This window comes from Thamnophis elegans, chromosome 3 (genome assembly GCF_009769535.1).
Source record: "Thamnophis elegans isolate rThaEle1 chromosome 3, rThaEle1.pri, whole genome shotgun sequence".
Taxonomy (NCBI): domain Eukaryota; kingdom Metazoa; phylum Chordata; class Lepidosauria; order Squamata; family Colubridae; genus Thamnophis; species Thamnophis elegans.
Genome location: NC_045543.1, coordinates 149,266,726 through 149,286,300, shown reverse-complemented (window position 1 = coordinate 149,286,300; position 19,575 = coordinate 149,266,726). Strand labels below are relative to the sequence as shown.

The following is a 19,575-nucleotide window of genomic DNA, read 5'->3' as shown; positions in this document are numbered from 1 at the left end:
TTTCACTCCACTCTATTCTATTCCATATTTCTATTCTATTCTATTCTATTCCATTCCATTCGACTCCACTCCACTCTATTCTATTCCATATTTCTATTCTATTCTATTCCATTCCATTCCATTCTTTTCGACTCCACTCCACTCTATTCTACTCCATATTTCTATTCTATTCTATTCTATTCTATTCTATTCTATTCTGTTCTGTTCTGTTCTGTTCTGTTCTATTCCATTCCATTCCATTCCATTGTTTTTCACTCCACTCTATTCTATTCCATATTTCTATTCTATTCTATTCCATTCCATTCTTTTCGACTCCACTCCACTCTATTCTATGTTTCTATTCTATTCTATTCTATTCCATTCCATTCGACTCGACTCTATTCTATTCCATATTTCTATTCTATTCTATTCCATTCCATTCCATTCGACTCGACTCCACTCTATTCCATATTTCTATTCTATTCTATTCTATTCCATTCCATTCCATTCCATTCTTTTCGACTCCACTCCACTCTATTCTATTCCATATTTCATTTCATTTCTATTCTATTCTATTCTATTAAAAGGTGGAGATAAGAAGATAGCCTGAAGAAAGACTGGAATTAAAGCACGCTCAACACAACACGGAAAGATGCAACAGTACCTGTGATTCCAGAGAGGTTAATTTCCTTCCCATCATTTTGTCTTCTTTCTTGGTCACGGGAGCTTTCTGTTTTTCTTTCTCCTTTGACTTCTCCAGTTTTTGAAGCTCTTCCACGTAAACGTCGTAGATGGTCCACTGTGAGGAGCAAAAAGTGCATCAGTCGTAGATTCACAGAAGCGGAAGATGCTTTTCTTGGTTCAGCTAGTCCAGTGTTTTCCAAACTTGGCAGCTGTGAGAGGTGTGGACTTCAACTCCCAGAATCCCCCAGCCAGCATAGCTGAATTCTGGGAGTTGAAGTCCACATCTCTTACCAAGCTTGAAAAAAAACAACACTAATTCAGTCCCCATGCATTCTCCTAGGAAACGCCAAGCAAGCATAGAAACCAACTCAACCAAAATTAGAGACGTGCCAATTATTATCGTGCGACTATGGTACCTGAGCGCAAAGGTTTGCAAAATTTTAATCCCAACAGGAATCGAAACAGGATGAAGGAGAGGGAGATGTCCAGGCAGAGAGAGGCCCAAGTAAGAAAGAACTGCAGCAAACAAGAAAGTGGGTTTAGGAAGGAGGGAAGAAAAAAGCAAAGACGATAGAAAGGTAGAATCTGCAAGCAAAGCTCTTCACTGTTCCATAAGAAAATTCCCCAAGGACAGAGGGGAAGAGCTAAGATCATGCCAGGCAGACAAAAAAAGAGGAAAAATAACATTAAATAGACCTTCAATTTCAATTCAAGATTTTTTTTATTTTTTTAATACAAATTATATATATTATAGGAACAAAGCATTGTCCGGATTTTTTCTTTTACACTCTGCCAGATCCCTAAAAGTGATACTGCCATTCAATTGGGAAGAGGGGGGCCTTGGAGTCAATTTATTGGCAGTGCCTGTGACAACTGATATTTACAACTGGTTTCCTGGCCCTGAAATGCCTGAGACCCCATCACCTTTTGGGGGAACGTTTACGACGGCCATCTGGGACGTTTCACTTTACTGTCTAACAGAAGATAGCCATGGGAATGTGTTGTGGCCCGGCAGGAGCTTTTGGAGCTGCAACCAGACTCCGACAGCGAGGGGCCCTCTGAGTCGGCTCTGGAGGATGTGGAGGACCCTGGACAGGGTTCCGACTCCGAGCAGGGCGCAGAGAGGCTGGTTGGCCACCAGGAGGCGCCTGAGCCTTGGACCAGTGGGGAGGAGACAAGGCAGAGTGAGCCAGAAGCCAGTAGTCAGTTGTTTCTGGATGCCTGGCACCGAAGAGCTAATAGGCGTCAGGAACAGTTGCGCAGTTACAGGAGGTGATTGCACTCAGCTGGTGGTCATTAGGCTCCTCTCCAGACTATAAAAGGACTGCTTGTGCACATGGCCCTCTTGCAGAAGTCAACATAGGAACTAATGTCGGAGAACATTATTGTGAGCTTGGCAGGCTGGATTGCTGCCAGGGCTTATCTGTGCTGGATTGCTGCCCAAACTTGTCTGTGCCGGTTTGCTGCCAAGGACCTGTCTGTCTGTTAATTAAATGCCGTAACTTATCTTTGACTCGGAGTGTGTGTTGGTGTGGGACGAAGGGGGTGAGAACAGGAATGTATGTTTATTCAGCTCTCAGGGCAGTTGATAAAGGAAGCATCTTCACACTTCTGTATTGACTAGAATCTGCATTCTAACAAATGGGAGGGGTCTCTACTGCTTAATTCTACTTGCATTACCTAAAGGGATTCAGACGTTGCTTTGACTTTAATGGCTTCCATTCTTCTTAATAAAAGGTTCCTTTCGAAATACTCTGTTTCAAGTGTCTTCATTTTCTTAAGTTAGGAGAGGAGCCCTTACACACCCTCTCATTTACATAGTCCGTTTTACACCAAAGTTTTGCTTTCACTTTCAGCCAAATTATTCTCTCCTATTATTTTCATCTTTATACTTATTTTTCTTCCTACATAAACAATATCTTCCATTGCCCCTTCCAAGTTACACCAAATTTCCCTTTCTTATTTCCTCCATTGGTGTATTTTATTATAAACAACATATATCTTCTAATTCAATTTAAACAGAAAGAGCATTTCTTTCATTTTTTCTACAATTAACCATATACAATAATTTCTTTATTTCTTTATTCATTATATAACAATAACAATCTTACTACTATTTCTCTTTGGTCTACTAATGTACGTAACTCTCTTCTCCTTTCTTTCTCTTTTAACCATTTTCTCTTGGACTCTCAAAAATTCCACTTTTAATTCTTTTTCCCTTCTTCTCTCCCTTTCTCCTAAATTCTTTTTCCTATTTTTGTGGTTATTGTATCTTTTCTTCAGGGTATTTATTTTTATTATTCAAGTAACTTTTCCCAGGGTTTCCCCTGTTTCTCCTTCCTCCCTTACGGTTTTGTGGTTTCTCTTTTGTGGGATCTACCATCACTCAGGCTGGGGGGACAAAACTTACACCCCTCAGAAAGGGCCTGCAACTTGGGAGTCCTCCTGGACCCACAGCTAACTTTTGACCACCATCTCTCAGCTGTGACCAGGGGGGCATTTGCCCAGGTTCGCCTGGTGCGCCAGTTGCGGCCCTACCTGAATCGGGAGGCCCTCACAACAGTCACTCGAGCCCTTGTGATCTCCAGGCTGGAATACTGTAATGTGCTCTACATGGGGCTGCCCTTGAAGAGCATCCGGAGACTTCAGCTAGTCCAGAATGCGGCCGCGCGAGTGATCGTGGGCGCACCACGGTTCGCCCACATAACACCGATGCTCCGTGAGCTGCACTGGCTACCTGTCGATCTCCGGGTGCACTTCAAGGTCCTACTCACCACCTATAAAGCGCTCCATGGTAGCGGATCTGGCTATTTGAGAGACCGCCTTCTGCCGATTACCTCCCTGCGTCCCATCAGATCGCATAGAGTTGGCCTCCTCCGTATTCCATCCGCCAGTCAGTGCCGACTGGCGACTACTCGGAGGAGAGCCTTCTCTGTTGCGGCTCCGACACTATGGAACAATCTCCCCGTAGAGATTCGTACCCTCACCACCGTCCAGGCCTTCCGCACAGCCCTCAAGAACTGGCTAGCCCGTCAGGCCTGGGGATAAGTCTACTTTCGCCCCTCCCGAATGCTGAGTGAATGTTGAGTTTTACTGTTTAATTTACTTTTGTGCACATTTCTTTTTGTATTGTCCTACACTCCCTTTCCTTCTTGATTGTAAGCCGCCCTGAGTCCCCTCAGGGAAAAGGGCGGCCTATAAATGTCTAATAAATAAATAAATAATAAATAAATAAATCTTCCCCCTTTGTCTGTTTTTTCTTTGCGACTATCAATCCCAGTGAAATCTTCTATCTGCATTTTATTTTAAATTATCTTCCTGTACCTCCCTTGTGCCCTCTTTCACCCCCTCTTCTCCTATTTCTTGAGTAGAACTTCAATTCCATGGGTGTTACATTGCAAAACCTTGCACAAGTTATTTTTGCCCCAGCAACTCAAAGTCTAAAATCATTCAGACGCACGTAACAAGATTTCTAAGTCAGATTTCTCAAAGATTGTCCTCAGTTGGAGTTTGGAGTTTTATTTCATTTGTATGCCGCCCTTTTCCCTAAGGGGACTCAGGGCAGCTCACAACTCAAAAAAGGGGGGGGGGGGATACAAACAGTTTAACAAGAACACAAAACAATACATAGTTAAAAAGCACAACAATCATACCATTCGAGATAGGGGCAGTGAATCTTTAGCCCCAGGCCTGTCGGAACAGCCAGGTTTTGAGGGCTTTGCGGAAGGCCTGGAGGGTGGTGAGGGTTTGAATCTCCACAGGGAGTTCGTTCCAGAGGGCCGGAGCAGCCACAGAGAAGGCTCTCCTCCGGGTAGTCACCAGTCGGCATTGGCCGGCGGATGGAATTCGGAGGAGGCCTAGTCTGTGGGATCTAATCGGTCTAGTGGAGGTGATTGGCAGCAGGCGGTCTCTCAAGTACCCAGGTCCAATACCATGAAGGGCTTCATAAGTGACGACTAACGCCTTGAAGCGTATCCGGAGACCAATAGGCAGCCAGTGCAGCTCGCGGAGGATAGGTGTAACATGGGTGTATCGAGGTACACCCACAATCGCTCGCGCGGCTGCATTCTGGACAAGCTGAAGTCGCCGAATACTCTTCAAGGGCTGCCCCATGTAGAGCACGTTGCAGTAGTCCAGTCTGGAGGTTGCTTGGAACAAATGGAGGAGACACAAATGGTTGTCTGATCTCTTCTCGAAAACCTCCAGCGATGGAGCACCCACAACCTCTGGAGGCAAGGCGTTGTACCAGTGATGTGCAGTCAGGGGAGGCAGGGGAGGCAGAGCCTCACCACTGTCATCATGAAAAGGAAAAAAAAAATGTAAAAGGAAAAAGGCTGAGCTAGTTGCTGCCGGAGTCACAGTGGATGACTCTGCTTAGTGCTTAACTGTTTAAAAAAGCCTCTAAAAACAGTGCCCTCTACAGGAGGAGGCGGGAGAACCACGTGCCTCATTTAGTCTGACTTTATGATCACTCGAGCAGAGTTAAGCAAGGGTTAAAAGCCGAAAAATTCTTTATGTAGATGAGGCACATGGTTCTCTCGCCTCCTCCTGTAGAGGGCATTTTTTTTTAGAGGCTTTTTTTTAAAGAGTTAAGCAGAGTCATCCATTGGGGACTCTGGCAGCAGCTAACCCGGCCTGACCTCAGCAGCTCTTGCCTTTTTCCTTTTACATTTTAACATTTTCATCATGGCAGGCAAGAGCAGAGTTGAAATCTGTGAAACAGCTGGAAAAGGTATGTGGGTCGGAGGAAGGGGGGAGGAATTCAAAATTAATGTCATTTGTAAGTAATTGTAAGTAATTTGTGTGTGTGTGTGTGCATGCGTTTGTTTCTTCACTCAGAGGGAAGGGGGGTAGGAGAGGTGGGGGGGCAGCCCGCCAGCTTTCTTTCTTTGTGTCGGGGCAGCCCGCCAGCAGAGGTGGGTCTTTTACTCACCTCTGCTGGCAGGCTGGTGCTTTCTTTCTTTTTGCCCACCCCGCCTCTGTGTCGGACATAGTGACGGGGCAGGCAAAAGCCGCTTTCTTTCTTTTTGCCTCACCAGCCATAAACCTCACCGCACGTCACTGCGTTGCACTGACTAACAGAATAACAGCTGGGACCGTGAAGGTCTTCTAGTCCAGACCCCTGCTCTGGCAGGAGACCCGATACCCAGAGGTGGGATTCAATCGTTTTTACTACTGGTTCAGTGGGCGTGGGGGTGGCCTGGTGGGCATGGCAGGAGATGGATACTGCAAAATCCCCATTCCCTCCCCATCAGGTGGGACTCGGGAGGCAGAGAATAGGTGGGGGTGGGGCCAGGCAGAGGTGGTATTTACCGGTTCTCTGAACTACTCAAAATTTCCACTAAGAGCCGAGGTGGCGCAGTGGTTAGGGTGCAGTACTGCGGGCCACTTCAGCTGACTGCTATCTGCACTTCAGCGGTTCTAATCTCACTGGTTCAGGGTTGACTCAGCCTTCCATCCTTCCGAGGTGGGTAAAATGAAAACTGTGGGGGCGATATGCTGACTCTGTAAACCGCTTGGAGAGGGCTGAAAGCCCTATGAAGCGCTATATAAGTCTAACTGCTATTGCTACCGGTTCTCCGGGACTGGTCAGAACCTGCTGAATACCACCTCTGCTATACCATTCCAGACAAATGGTAGTCCAATCTCTACTTGAAAGCCTCCAGTGATGGAGCACTGACAACTTCTGGAGGTGAGCTGTTCCACAGGTTAATTGTCCTCACTGTCGGGAAATTTCTCCTCAGTTGCTTCTCTCCTTGATTAGTTTCCACCCATTGCTTCTTGTTCTGCCTTCAGGTGCTTTGGAGAATAGTTTGATTTCCTCTTTTTTGGGGCAGATCCTGAGATATTGGAACAGTGCTATCATGTCTCCCCTAGTCCTTCTTTCCATTAAACTAGACATACCCAGTTCCTGCAACCGTTCTTCATATGTTTTAGCCTCCAGTCCCCTAATCCTCTTTGTTGCTCTTCTCTGCACTCTTTCCAGAGTCTCCACATCTTTTCTACATCGTGGCGACCAAAACTGAATGCAAATATTCCAAGTGTGGCCTTTCCAAGGCCTTATAAAGTGGCATTAACCCTTCACGTGATCTCGATTCCATCCCTCTGTTCATGCAGCCTAGGATTGTATTCTATCCCTCTGTTGACAGATGCTAGATTGGATGCACAGCTGCCCTGGCAGACCGGTTCCACCACAAAACCGCGGACGACAAAATCGCGGTCGACGAAAGCGTGCATTTGACGTCATCACAGCGCAACAAAAACATTGCGCTGTGATCGAAAAATGTAAAAATAAAGCGAAAACCTTACCCTAACCCCCCCAAACCTAACCCTAAACCTAACCCTAAATCTAACCCTAAACCTAACCGTTAACGTAACGCTAAACCTAACGCTAACCCTAAACCTAACGCTAAACCTAACCCTAACGCTCTAAACCTAACCCTAACCCTTAACCTAACCCTAACCCTAAACCTAAACCTAACCCTTACCTTTATGTGAATCGGCTTGCTTTAATTTTATTTTTATTTCAATTTTTAATTTTTTTCGTCGCGCTGTGATGACGTCAAATGCGCGCTTTCATCGAGCGAGATTTTGTCCTCCGCGGTTTTGACAGGTCACGGGCAGACCCACAAGGAAGAAAGAAGCAGTTACCTGGTTAGCGGTGTCCGAGAAAGTGGCTCTTGGTGGGGGCTCCATCTGGCAGGCCCTGTCCTGTAAGAAAGACGTTCGTCAAGGATTTCATCCCAGAATTGGAGCACTGCGCAGTTAATTTTTTGGGAGTTCCAAGGGTGGGTAAAATTTGCTGCGTGCGGGACAAGAGTTACACCATGGGTCCTCAAACTACGGCCCGGGGGGGGGGCACATGCGGCCCGCCAAAGCCATTAATCTGGCCCTCACGGGACCACAAGGCTGCCCCGCCCACATCAGCCCACCCACCCTTTGGCCCCAGGAGGCCAAAAACAATGGTGAAAATGGACTGTGTTTGGCCAAAAACCGGGCCGTTTTCGCCTGGATTTTGCCTGCAGAATCCTTCTGGAGGCAGGGAGGTGCCCCAGGAGGGCAAAAACTGGTCCATTTTTCATCTCCCCCACCACAAGAAGATAGACAGAGAAAGAGAGAGAGATACAGAAAGAGAGGGAGGGAGACAAGAGACACACAGACAGAGAGAAAGAGAGTGAGAGACAGAAAGAGGGAAGGAGACAGAGACACACAGAGAGAAAAAGAGAGACAGAGAGGGAGACAGAGAAAGAGAGGGAGAGACAGAGCGATAGAGAGACAGAGACAGAGGCAGAGAGAGAGATTTCTGAAGCTCTTTGGGGCTGGGAATAATTGCTGCCAAGCTGAGTTTCCTGAAGTGGCACCACGAGACTCTGAAACAACTGGAGATAGAGAAAGAGGGAGAGAGAGAGACAAAAAGAGGGAGACAGAGAAAAAGAGGGAGACAGAGAAAAAGAGGGAGACAGAAAGAAAGAGAGGGAGATGGAGAGAAAGAGAGAGGGAGACACAGATAGAGAGACACAAAGAGAGAGATTTCTGAAGCTTCTTGGGGCTGGGAATAATTGCTGCAAAACTGAGTTTCCTGAAGTGGCACCACGAGACTCCTAAACAACTGAAGTTAGAGAAAGAGGGAGAGAGGCAGAGGGAGAGAGACAGAAAAAGAGGGAGACAGAGAGAGAGAGAGAGGGAGGGAGGGAGGCAGAGAGAGAGAGACATAGAGACACAGAGGCAGAGAGAGAGATTTCTGAAGCTCTTTGGGGCTGAGAAAAATTGCTGCCAAGCTGATTTTCCTGAAGTGGAACCACGAGACTCCTAAACAACTGGAGATAGAGAAAGAGGGAGACAGAGAAAAAGAGGGAGACAGAGAGAGAGAGACAGAAAGAGGGAGACAGAGAGAAAGAGAGAGAGGGAGACACAGATAGAGAGACACACACAGAGAGACAGAGAGAAAGAGAGTGAGAGACAGAAAGAGGGAAGGAGACAGAGAGACACACACAGAAAAAGAGAGACAGAGAGAGGGAGACAGAGAGAGAAAGAAAGAGAGTTAGACAGAGAGGCAGAGAGAGAGATTTCTGAAGCTCTTTGGGGCTGGGAATAATTGCTGCCAAGCTGAGTTTCCTGAAGTGGAACCACGGGACTCCGAAACAACTGGAGATAGAGAAAGAGGGAGAGAGAGACAGAAAAAGAGGGAGACAGAGAGAAAGAGAGGGAGAAACAGAGGGGGGGGAGGCAGAGTGAGAGAGACAGAGATAGAAAGATTTCTCAAACTCCTTGGGGCTGGGAATAATTGCTGCCACGCTGAGTTTCCTGAAGTGGCACCACGAGACTCCTAAACAACTGAAGATAGAGAAAGAGAGAGGGAAACAGAGAGAAAGAGAGATAGAGAGAGAGACACAGAGGCAGAGAGAGAGATTTCTGAAGCTCTTTGGGGCTGGGAATAATTGCTGCCAAGCTGAGTTCCCTGAAGTGGAACCACGAGACTCCGAAACAACTAAAGATAGAGAAAGAGGGAGAGAGGCAGAGAGAGAGGGAGACAGATAAAGAGAGGGAGACAGAGAGAAAGAGAGAGAAAGAGAGAGAGAGAGAGAGGGAGGCAGTCAGAGAAAGATAGGGAGAGAAAGAGAGAGAGAGGGAGAGAAAGAGGGAGACAGAGAGAAAGAGAGAGGGAGAGACAGAGAGAGAGGGGGGGTGAGGCAGAGAGAAAGAGAGACAGAGACAGAGACACAGAGACAGAGGCAGAGAGAGAGATTTCTGAAGCTCTTTGGGGCTGGGAATAATTGCTGCCAAGCTGAGTTTCCTGAAGTGGAACCACGAGACTCCTAAACAACTGAAGATAGAGAAAGAGGGAGAGACAGAGAGGGAGGCAGAGAGAGAGAGACAGAAAAAGAGGGAGACAGAGAGAGAGACATAGAGAGACAGAGGCAGAGAGAGAGATTTCTGAAGCTCTTTGGGGCTGGGAATAATTGCTGCCAAGCTGAGTTTCCGGAAGTGGCACCACGAGACTCTGAAACAACTGACAAAACCATCTAGGAAAAAGAAAAGGCATCCAAAAGAGCAAAATGCAAACAAAAGCAAATAACACACCCCCAGAAGCAAAACAAATTAACGTTTAATTTGTGTGCGTTGTTTAATGGACTGCTGCATTGCCCACGCCCACCCAGTCACATGACCACCTAGCCACGCCCACCCAGCCTGTCCTTCCCCCCCAAACAGTCTGAGGGACCGTGAACATCACCTGACAGCCATGTGACTCACTTAACAGCTGCAGTGATTCAAAAGGCCAAAAAAAGTCATAACACGGGGCAAATCTCATTTAACGAATGTCTCACTTAACAACGTATGTTTTAAACCCAATTGTGGTCGTTAAGTCCAGGACGATCTGTATTTGTGATTTGTGTTGCAGCATCCTGGGGGGCGGGGGGTTCATGTGATCCCGTTTTACGACCTTCTGACAAGCAAAGTCAAGGGGGAAGACCGATTCACTTTACAACCATGTGACTAACTTAACCACTGCTGTGATTCACTTAACAACTGTAGTGAGAAAAGTCATGAAATGGGGTGAAACTTCAGTTTAGCAGCTGAAATGGGGGGGCCTCAACTGTGGTCGTAAGTCAAGGACAAACTCTACCCTGCTTGAAAGAGTCCCGGAAAAGGGAGCTTTGCCCGGGATCCAAAGGGAAGGAAGGATTCCTACCCGCACAGGGTTGTTGTAGGTCTGGGAGGCTCTTTCGCTGAAATTAAACTGGTTGGTCAGCTTCCGCTCCTGTACGCCTCGTGTGTGGACCTCCTCCTCTCTCTCGACCAGGATTTCCTGTTGGAGGAAGGAGGGAGGAAGGAAAGAAGGAGGCCGAGCTGAAAACGAGCAAGGATTCCATCCTGCAGAAGGGCCGGTCACCCAAGGTTGAATGATAATTAATTCTGACGGAAAGACTCAACCCATCATCGAATTCAAAGGGTTAGGAAGACAATTGGTTGGTTGGCTTATCGGTCCATCCCTCCATCTCTCCATCCACCCATCCCTCCACCCATCCTTCCCTCCCTCCCTCCCTCCATCCATCCACCCATCCCACCACCCATCCTTCCCTCCCTCCCTCCCTCCCTCCATCCATCCATCCCTCCATCCATTTATCCATCCATCCATCCATCCATTTATCTATCTATCCATCCATCCATCCATCCATCCATCCATCCATCCATCCATCCATCCATCTATCTATCTATCTATCTATCTATCAATCATCCATCTCTCTCTCTCTCTCTCTCTCTCTCTCTCTCTCTCTCTCTCGCAAGCTAGCTATCCTCTATCCCTACCTAGAGTTGGATCTATCTATCTATCTATTTATCTATCTATCAACCCACCCACCCACCCAACCACCCACCCAGGGGAGACATGATAGCAATGTTCCAATATTTAAGGGGCTGACACAGAGAGGAGGGGGGGTCAAGCTGTCTTCCAAAGCACCTGAAGGCCAGAGAAGGAATAATGGATGGAAACTGACCAAGGAGAGATTCAACCTGGAAATAAGGAGGAATTTCCTGACAGTGAGAACAATCAGCCCATGGAACAGAAGTTGCCTTCAGAGGTTCTGGGAGCTTCATCAGTGGAAGCTTTCAAGGAGAGACTGGACTGCCATCTGTCAGAGATGGTAGAGGGTCTCCTGCTTGGTGGACTAGATCGGTGTTTCTCAACCTTGGTCACTTGAAGATGTCTGGACTTCAACTCCCAGAATTCCCCAGCCAGCGAATGCTGGCTGGGGAATTCTGGGAGTTGAAGTCCAGACATCTTCAAGTGGCCAAGGTTGAGAAACACTGGACTAGATGACCTTCAAGCTCCCTTCCAATCTGACCACCCTCAGGTAGAAGATTGCTATGAAGCCTTACCGGCAATTCCTGTTTCTCGGTTATTGCCACTTCCGTTTCTTCTTCTTCGCCTCCTTCGGTTTCCGCTTCTCTCAGTTCAGCGTCGAAGGCAGCGAAGTCCAGAACCAGGGACGAAATGGGACCCACTATTTAGAACAAAAGGGAGAAGGAAAACAAAAACAACACATTTATTTCAGAAGCCCCTGCACCAATGGGGAAATGGTAGTGCAAATAGCAATAGCAATAGCAGTTAGACTTATATACCGCTTCATAGGGCTTCCAGCCCTCTCTAAGCGGTTTACAGAGTCAGCATGTCGCCCCCAACAACAATCCGGGTCCTCATTTCACCCACCTCGGAAAGATGGAAGGCTGAGTCAACCTTAAGCCGGTGAGATTTGAACCGCCGAACTGCAGTCAGCTGAAGTGGCCTGCGGTACTGCACTCTGCGCCACATCGGGTGGAGGGGGTGGGGGGTGGAGCCTTCTGGGCTGCAGGATGACGACACAGAGCAGAAAACATCCTGCAGCCATGAAGGCTCCACCCCCCCCCCATTTGCACCACTCAGGTGACTCTGAGGACACAGATAAACAAACCTCCAAGTGGCCTCAAGGATCCTCTAAAAGGATGCAAATGACCAGCTGTCTGCAAGGAGTATAAATCCTTCCCTTCTTCACCATCCAGTCAGAGCTGAAGAAGCTTTTTGGATGAGAAGAGAAACGTCTTCAAAGAAAAAAACAGAAAGTCCAGTTGCCTCTTGAAAAAAAGCACCTTTGGAACAACCAGGACCTTGGATGATTGAGAATCTCTACAGACTTTTAGCTACACAATTTGGGATGAAGACCTTTGGAATGGGGCAGGAGTAAGAATGGATTTCCAAAGGGAAAAATATTGCAGACTGCAGGAACCAATTGCACCACTCAGGTGACCCTGAGGACACAGGCAAACCTCCAGGTGGCCTCAAGGACCCTCTAAAAGGAGGCAAATGACCAGCTGTCTGCAAGGAATATAAATCCTTCCCTTCTTCACCATCCAGTCAGAGCTGAAGAAGCTTCTGGGATGGGAGAATCTCTACAGACTTTTAGCTATGCAATTTGGGATGAAGACCCTTGGAATGGTCTGGGAATAGGAATGGGTTTCCAGAGAGAAAATTGCAGACTACAGGAACCATTTGCACCACTCAGGTGACCCTGAGGACACAGATAAACCTCCAAGTGGCCTCAATGACCCTCTCAAAGGTTGCAAATGACCAGCTGCCTGCAAGGAGTATAAACCCTTCCCTTCCCCACCATCCAGTCAGAGCTGGAGAAGCTTCTTGGATGAGAAGCGAAACGTCTTCAAAAGAAATAACCAGGAAGTCCAGTTGCCTCTTGAAAAAAGCACCTTTGGGAGAACGATGACCTGTATGGCTGAGAATCTCTACAAACGTTTAGCTGTACAATTTGGGATGAAGACCCTTGGAGTGGGATGGGAGAAGGAATGGATTTCCAGAGGAAAAATGGCAGACTGCAGGAACCAAGAGCCCCCCCTCAGGTGACCCTGAGGACACAGACAAACCTCCAAGTGGCCTCAACGACCCTCTCAAAGGATTCAAATGACCAGCTGTGTCTGCAAGGGATATAAAATCCTTCCCTTCCCCACCATCCAGTCAGAGCTGAATGGATGAGAAGAGAAACGTCTTCAAAAGAAAAAAACCAGAAAGTCCAGTTGCCTCTTGAAAAAAGCACCTTTGGGATTAAGGGTTGAGAGGAACACTCTCTCTGAAAGTAACATGTAGCCATCAGGATTCATTGCTGTCCATAAATTAATCTAATCCTCTCAATAGTCATGCATATTTATGGCCATCTGTACAACTGTTTGGTAGCTTCACCAGATGATCCATCAATTAAAAGAGGGAGGAAGGCCACCCAACCACTTTCTCTATTCCATGTATAATTTAGCTGCATTTCAATCATTTCCCTTTTGCTCGCTTTTCAAAAAGCATCGTCGTTTTGATACAAGATAGGCGGCCAATTAACATAATTAATAAACACAGGTAGTCCTCGACTTATAACAGTCATTTAGTACAAATATACAAATATACAATAGCAGAGTTGGAAGGGACCTTGGAGGTCTTCTAGTCCAACCCCCTGCCTAGGCAGGAAACCCTAGACCGTTTCAGACAGATGGCTACCCAACATCTTCTTAAAGGCTTCCAGTGTTGGCGCATTCACGACTTCTGGAGGCAACTTCTGTTCCACTGATTAATTGTTCTAACTCTCAGGAAATTCCTCCTCCGTTCTAAGTTGCTTCTCTCCTTGATTAGTTTCCACCCATTGCTTCTTGTCCTGCCCTAAGGGGCTTTGGAGAATAGTTTGACTCCCTCTTCTTTGGGGCAGCCCCTGAGATATTGGAACACTGCTATCATGTCTCCCCTGGTCCTTCTTTTCATTAAACTGGACCTACCCAGTTCCTGCAATCGTTCTTCATATGTTTTAGTCTCCAGTCCCTTAATCCTCTTTGTTGCTCTTCTCTGCACTCTTTCTAAAGTCTCTGCATCTTTTCTACATCGTGGCAACCAAAAGTGGATGCCGCATTCCAGGTGTGGCCTTCCCTTGCAGGGCAGAGCTGAAGAGTTTGCCCAATTTCTCGCGGACAAAATTGCTCGGTTTCGGTCGGACTTGGACTCCATCCCCGCAGCTCCAGCCGAGACACAGGGGGATCAAGTAGAACAACTCTGGGTTGAGTTTCAGGATGTTACCCCCGGGGATGTGGACAAGGCCATGAGAGCTGTAAGTACCTCCACCTGTGTTCTGGATCCGTGTCCCTCATGGCTAGTTACGAACTGCAGTGAGGTGACACGAGGCTGGATCCAGGCGGTTGTGACCGCCTCCCTTCGGGAGGGGAACTTCCCCGCCGCACTGAAAGCGGCGGTGGTGAGACCCCTCCTAAAGAAACCATCTTTGGATCCAGCTGTCCTTAATAGTTATCGCCCGGTCTCCAACCTTCCCTTCCTGGGGAAGGTTGTTGAGAAGGTGGTGGCCTTCCAGCTCCAACGGTCCTTGGAGGAAGCAGACTACCTAGACCCCTTCCAGTCAGGCTTCAGACCCGGCTACAGCACAGAAACCGCTTTGGTCGCATTGATGGATGATCTCTGGAGAGCCAGAGATGAAGGACATTCCTCCATCCTGGTCCTCCTTGACCTCTCAGCGGCTTTCGATACCGTCGACCATGGTATCCTTCTGCGACGACTGCGGGAGGTGGGAGTGGGAGGCACCGTGCTACGGTGGTTCTCCTCCTACCTCTCGGACAGGTCGCAGTCGGTGTTAGTGGGGGGGCAGAGATCGTCCCCTAGGCCCCTAAATTATGGGGTGCCTCAGGGTTCGGTCTTATCCCCCCTACTATTCAACATCTACATGAAACCGCTGGGAGAGATCATCCGCAGGCACGGGATTAGATACCATCAATATGCGGACGATACTCAATTGTATCTGTCCGCCCCGTGCCAACTCAATGAAGCGGTAGATGTGATGAGCCGGGGTCTTGAGGCCGTTATGGGCTGGATGAGGGCTAACAAGCTTGTGCTCAACCCAGAAAAGACCGAGTGGCTGTTGTGTTTCCCTCCCAAAGATCTGACTAGTATACCATCACTCAGGCTGGGGGGTCAAATTGTATACCCCTCAGAGAGGGTTCGCAACTTGGGAGTCCTCCTGGATCCGCAGCTGTCATTTGACCACCACCTAACGGCTGTGACCAGGGGGGCATTCGCCCAGGTTCGCCTGGTGCGCCAGTTGTGACCCTACCTGAATCGGGAGGCGCTCACAACAGTCACTCGGGCCCTAGTGATCTCCAGGCTGGAATACTGCAATGTGCTCTACATGGGGCTGCCCTTGAAGAGCATCCGGCGACTTCAGCTAGTGCAGAACGCAGCCGCGCGAGTGATTGCGGGTGTACCTCGATTCACCCGCATAACACCTATCCTCCGCGAGCTGCGCTGGCTACCTGTCGATCTCCGGATGCGCTTCAAGGTTTAAGGTTTAAGGTTTAAGGTTTATTGGGATTTATATGCCGCCCTTTTCCCTGAGGGGACTCAGGGCGGCTTACAACCACAGGGGAGGGGAAGTGCAAGGTCAAAACAAACAATTAGTGAACAAAAGAAAAATGATAAAACACAACTTTCATTCAGCAATCAAACACTCGGGCGGGTGATTGGAAACCTATTCCCAGGCCTGCTGGGAGAGCCAGATCTTGAGGGCTGCGCGGAAGGTCTGGATCGTGGTGAGGGTGCGGATCTCCACGGGGAGCTCGTTCCAGAGGGTCGGGGCAGCAGCAGAGAAGGCTCTCCTCCGTGTGGTCGCCAGTCGGCATTGACCAGCTGATGGAATTCGGAGGAGGCCTAGTCTGTGCGATCTAATTGGTCGGTTTAGGGAGGTAATCGGCAGAAGGCGGTCTCTCAAGGTGCTATTAATCACCCATAAAGCCCTACATGGCAGTGGATCTGGATACTTGAGAGACCGCCTTCTGCCAATTACCTCCCTGCGACCAATAAGATCCCATAGATTAGGCCTCCTCCGTATTCCATCGGCCAGCCAGTGTCGGCTGGCAACCACAAGGAGGAGGGCCTTCTCAGCAGTAGCCCCGGCCCTTTGGAACGAGCTCCCTGTGGAGATTCGTACCCTCTCCACCGTCCAAGCCTTCCGCACAGCCCTGAAGAACTGGCTCGCCCGTCAGGCCTGGGGATAGGATAGTTGCCCCTCCCGAATGTTGTATGGATGTTGCCTACTATTTTTAGTATATGTCTCTATTTTGTTGTCTGTATCCCCCCTTCCTAGTTTTATGTGAGCCGCCCTGAGTCCCCTCAGGGAAAAGGGCGGCCTACAAATTCTAATAAAACTACAAACAAACTACAAACTATTAACCCTTCACGTGATCTTGATTCTATCCCTCTGTTTATGCAGTTAAGAAATTCCTCCTTAGTTCCAGGTTGCTTCTCTCCTTGGTTAGTTTGCATCCATTGTTTCTTGTCCTGCTAATCCTGCCTCCGAGTTATGGATGAGACAGTTCATCCAAAGCCTTTTGTAAATACCTGACAAAAGAATAGCATTAGCAATAGCAGTTAGACTTATATACCGCTTCATAGGGCTTCCAGCCCTCTCTAAGCGGTTTACAGAATCAGCATATCGCCCCCAACAACAATCCAGGTCCTCATTTCACCCACCTCGGAAGGATGGAAGGCTGAGTCAACCCTGAGCCGGTGAGATTTGAACAGCCGAACTGCAGAACTGCAGTCAGCTGAAGTGGCCTGCAGTGCTGCACTCTAACCACTGCGCCACCTCGGCTCTTGAGATGATCCAACCCTCGTGATTGCTGGGGCCATCAAGTGCCTTTGACTCATTCTCTCTGAGAAGGCCAGGCTGCTTCCCCTTCAGCATCATCGAACTTGGATTCTGTCTCAAGATTTCCTCGATTCATTCAGGGATTTCTCCCCCGCAAAAAAACCCCTGAGTTTCATTGGCTACTTCCCAGCCCTCCGATATGAATGCCAAATGAGGGCTCCTGTTGACATATTTGCTTGTGAGGATGCTTTCTGGACTTGGTTGCTGTCTTGCAGATGTTTCACAACTGAACTAGGTAACATCATCAGTGCTGGGGTATTGAAATTAGCCAAGCTCATACAGCAAAAAGGACCACTCAGTCCTTGGCCTCCACCTGCTCTCCTTCTCCCCATTCCAAGAGGAGGAGGAGGAGGAAGAGGAGGAGGAGGAGGAAGAGGAGGAGGAGGAGGAGAAGGAGGAGAAGGAGAAGGAGGAGAAGGAGGAGGAGGAAGGGCTGTCTTAATGTATGCGCCTAATGGGCACTTGCTCATGGGCCCCATGAGCATAGGGGCCCCATCTAATCTGTTTGTATCAACCCTTCAATGCACCTTGTATCATATAAATACAGCAACTGTATGGCTTACTGAGTATTATTGCCTTTTTCAAACCTCGCATATTCAAATGTTTATCATGCTGATTAGTCGTTGCTGCACAGCAGGCTTTTAATGTCTCAACACTGAGTTTGTTGGAAGTGTTTAATTTTATGCTTAATTTTATCGACAGTGTACATTTTTATTCCAGTGAGTAGTTGTTGTAGGGGCCCCTGTACACTGCCCGGGGGCCCATAATGCTGTTAAGATGGCCCTGGGAGGAAGAGGAGGAGGAGGAGGAGGAGGAGGAGGAGGAGGAGGAGGAGGAGGAGGAGGAGGAGGAGGAGGACGACGACGACTCTGGGGTCCTTGATGCTCTCTGAGCTTGGTTGTTTTCTTGCAGACATTTCATAACCCACCTAGGTAACATCATCAGTGCTAGAAGAGAATAGGGTTTGTTCTCTGTTTATATATTAGTAGTTTGGACTAGAAGACCTCCAAGGTTCCTCTTCCAACTTTTGTCATTCTGCCCTTCCCTCCCAGACTGCCTTAGTCAACGGGCTTTTTCATTCCTTGGTTCTGCCTGGCGCCACGTTTCCTGCTGGGTCATCTCTTTTGTATACAAGTTTTCCTTTTGCCAACTGTGCCTTTGGCGGTGTTCCTTGACGGTGCTCGCAGTTTCTTAGATCTGAGCTTAGTTGTCACATCCTGCCTCTGTGGTGCCCGTCGTCGTGACTTTGAGTGACCCGGAGACATCCTGGAAAAACACTTCGTCATCTTGAGTTTCCCGTTCAGCCTGCCTTACGTCAATTCCCTTGTGTCAAACACACACGTCCTGTTTCTAGGGTCTAATTTCTAGGATAGTGCCTGCACTTTGGACGAGCATCCCGCTGGAGCCATGGCTCTCGACCCTTGGGAGTTTATTTATTTTTTAGTATATTTTATTTTCATTTTCATACACTCACATGTATACCCCGTACAGTATTAAACAGTAATTGCATCAATTCCTCTTGTCGACAATGCCCCAGAAAATAAAAGCCCAATATACCTCTTCCGTTCTCCATACACCTCTTTCTTCCACCACCCTCCAACTTTCTATCTTCCCTCCATCATCCCCCTCTGGTTCCACCACAAAACCACGTTCGACTAAAGTGCGCTCGACGAAACCGCGTAGCTGACGTCATCACAGTGCGACGAAAAAAGCACGCTGCGAACGCTAAAGCTAAAATTAACCCCTAAACCTAAACCTAACCCCCCTAAACCTAATCCTAACCCTAACCCTAATCCTTAACCTAACCCTAAACCTAACCCTAAACCTAACCCTAAAGCTAATGCTAAACCCAACGCTAACCCTTAACCTAACCCTAACCCTAACCCTAACCCTAACCCTAACCCTAATCCTAACCCTAACCCTAACCCTAAACCTAAACCTAACCCTTACCTTAAGGTGAATCGGCTTGCTTTCAAAGCGCTTTTTAAAGCGCCCTTTTTTCTCCGTGGTCGCTGTTGTCGCCCTGCTGATGACGTCAGCGACGCGGTTTAATCGGGCGCGCTTTAGTGGAGCGCGGTTTTGTCGTGCCACGTCCCCCTCTACCCTACTTCCCCTCGCCCTCTACCACTCCTCTCTCCAGATCCGCTCCCCCCCTTCCTTTTCACCTTCCCCCCCCCCTCTCTCCCATCCCTCTCTACCCATCTTTCTTCTTTCCTACTCCTCCTCCCCTCGGTGTATTTCCACTATACGTTAATGTACTTGGCTTATCCTATTTTAAAAGAAAAATTAGAGAAAAACAGTATACATGTGAAGTCACATTGCATTGAGATCCAACACATCGTGTCTAGGGAATTTTAAGACGGATGGACTTCGACTCCCAGAATTCCCCGTTCTGGCTACCGTTGGCTGTTGGGAATCTCCTCTGCCTACGATGGCCCCAAACTGGCAGGGAGACTGAGTCCACCATGAGAAAAGAAAAGTGGTGGCATCTTCAGTGTCGACCTTAAAGCTGAACATCTCTTTAATAATCAAAAGTCCTCCTAAACTCGGGAGTAGAAGGAAAGATAGGAAGGTGAGGAGAAAGGAGAGGAATAGGAGAGAGGGAAAAGTAGAGGAAGAATTGGAGGGAATGTAAGAGTAGGAGAGAGGGGAGAAAAGGGAAAAAGAGGGGATGGGTAGAGGA

General features: G+C 48.1%; 1 protein-coding gene across 1 annotated transcript in view; it reads right to left on the bottom strand.

Moving 5' to 3' along the window:
• DNAI1 (dynein axonemal intermediate chain 1) overlaps window positions 1–19,575 on the bottom strand; it is a 58,671-nt gene that overhangs the window by 12,980 nt on the left and 26,116 nt on the right. Inside the window, exons 6-9 of the mRNA XM_032213917.1 lie at window positions 11,542–11,666; window positions 10,355–10,471; window positions 7,315–7,374; window positions 644–778 (exon numbers count right to left, since the gene is read on the bottom strand). Coding sequence (XP_032069808.1) covers window positions 644–778; window positions 7,315–7,374; window positions 10,355–10,471; window positions 11,542–11,666 — 437 coding nt within the window. The remainder of the gene's footprint in view (window positions 1–643; window positions 779–7,314; window positions 7,375–10,354; window positions 10,472–11,541; window positions 11,667–19,575) is intronic.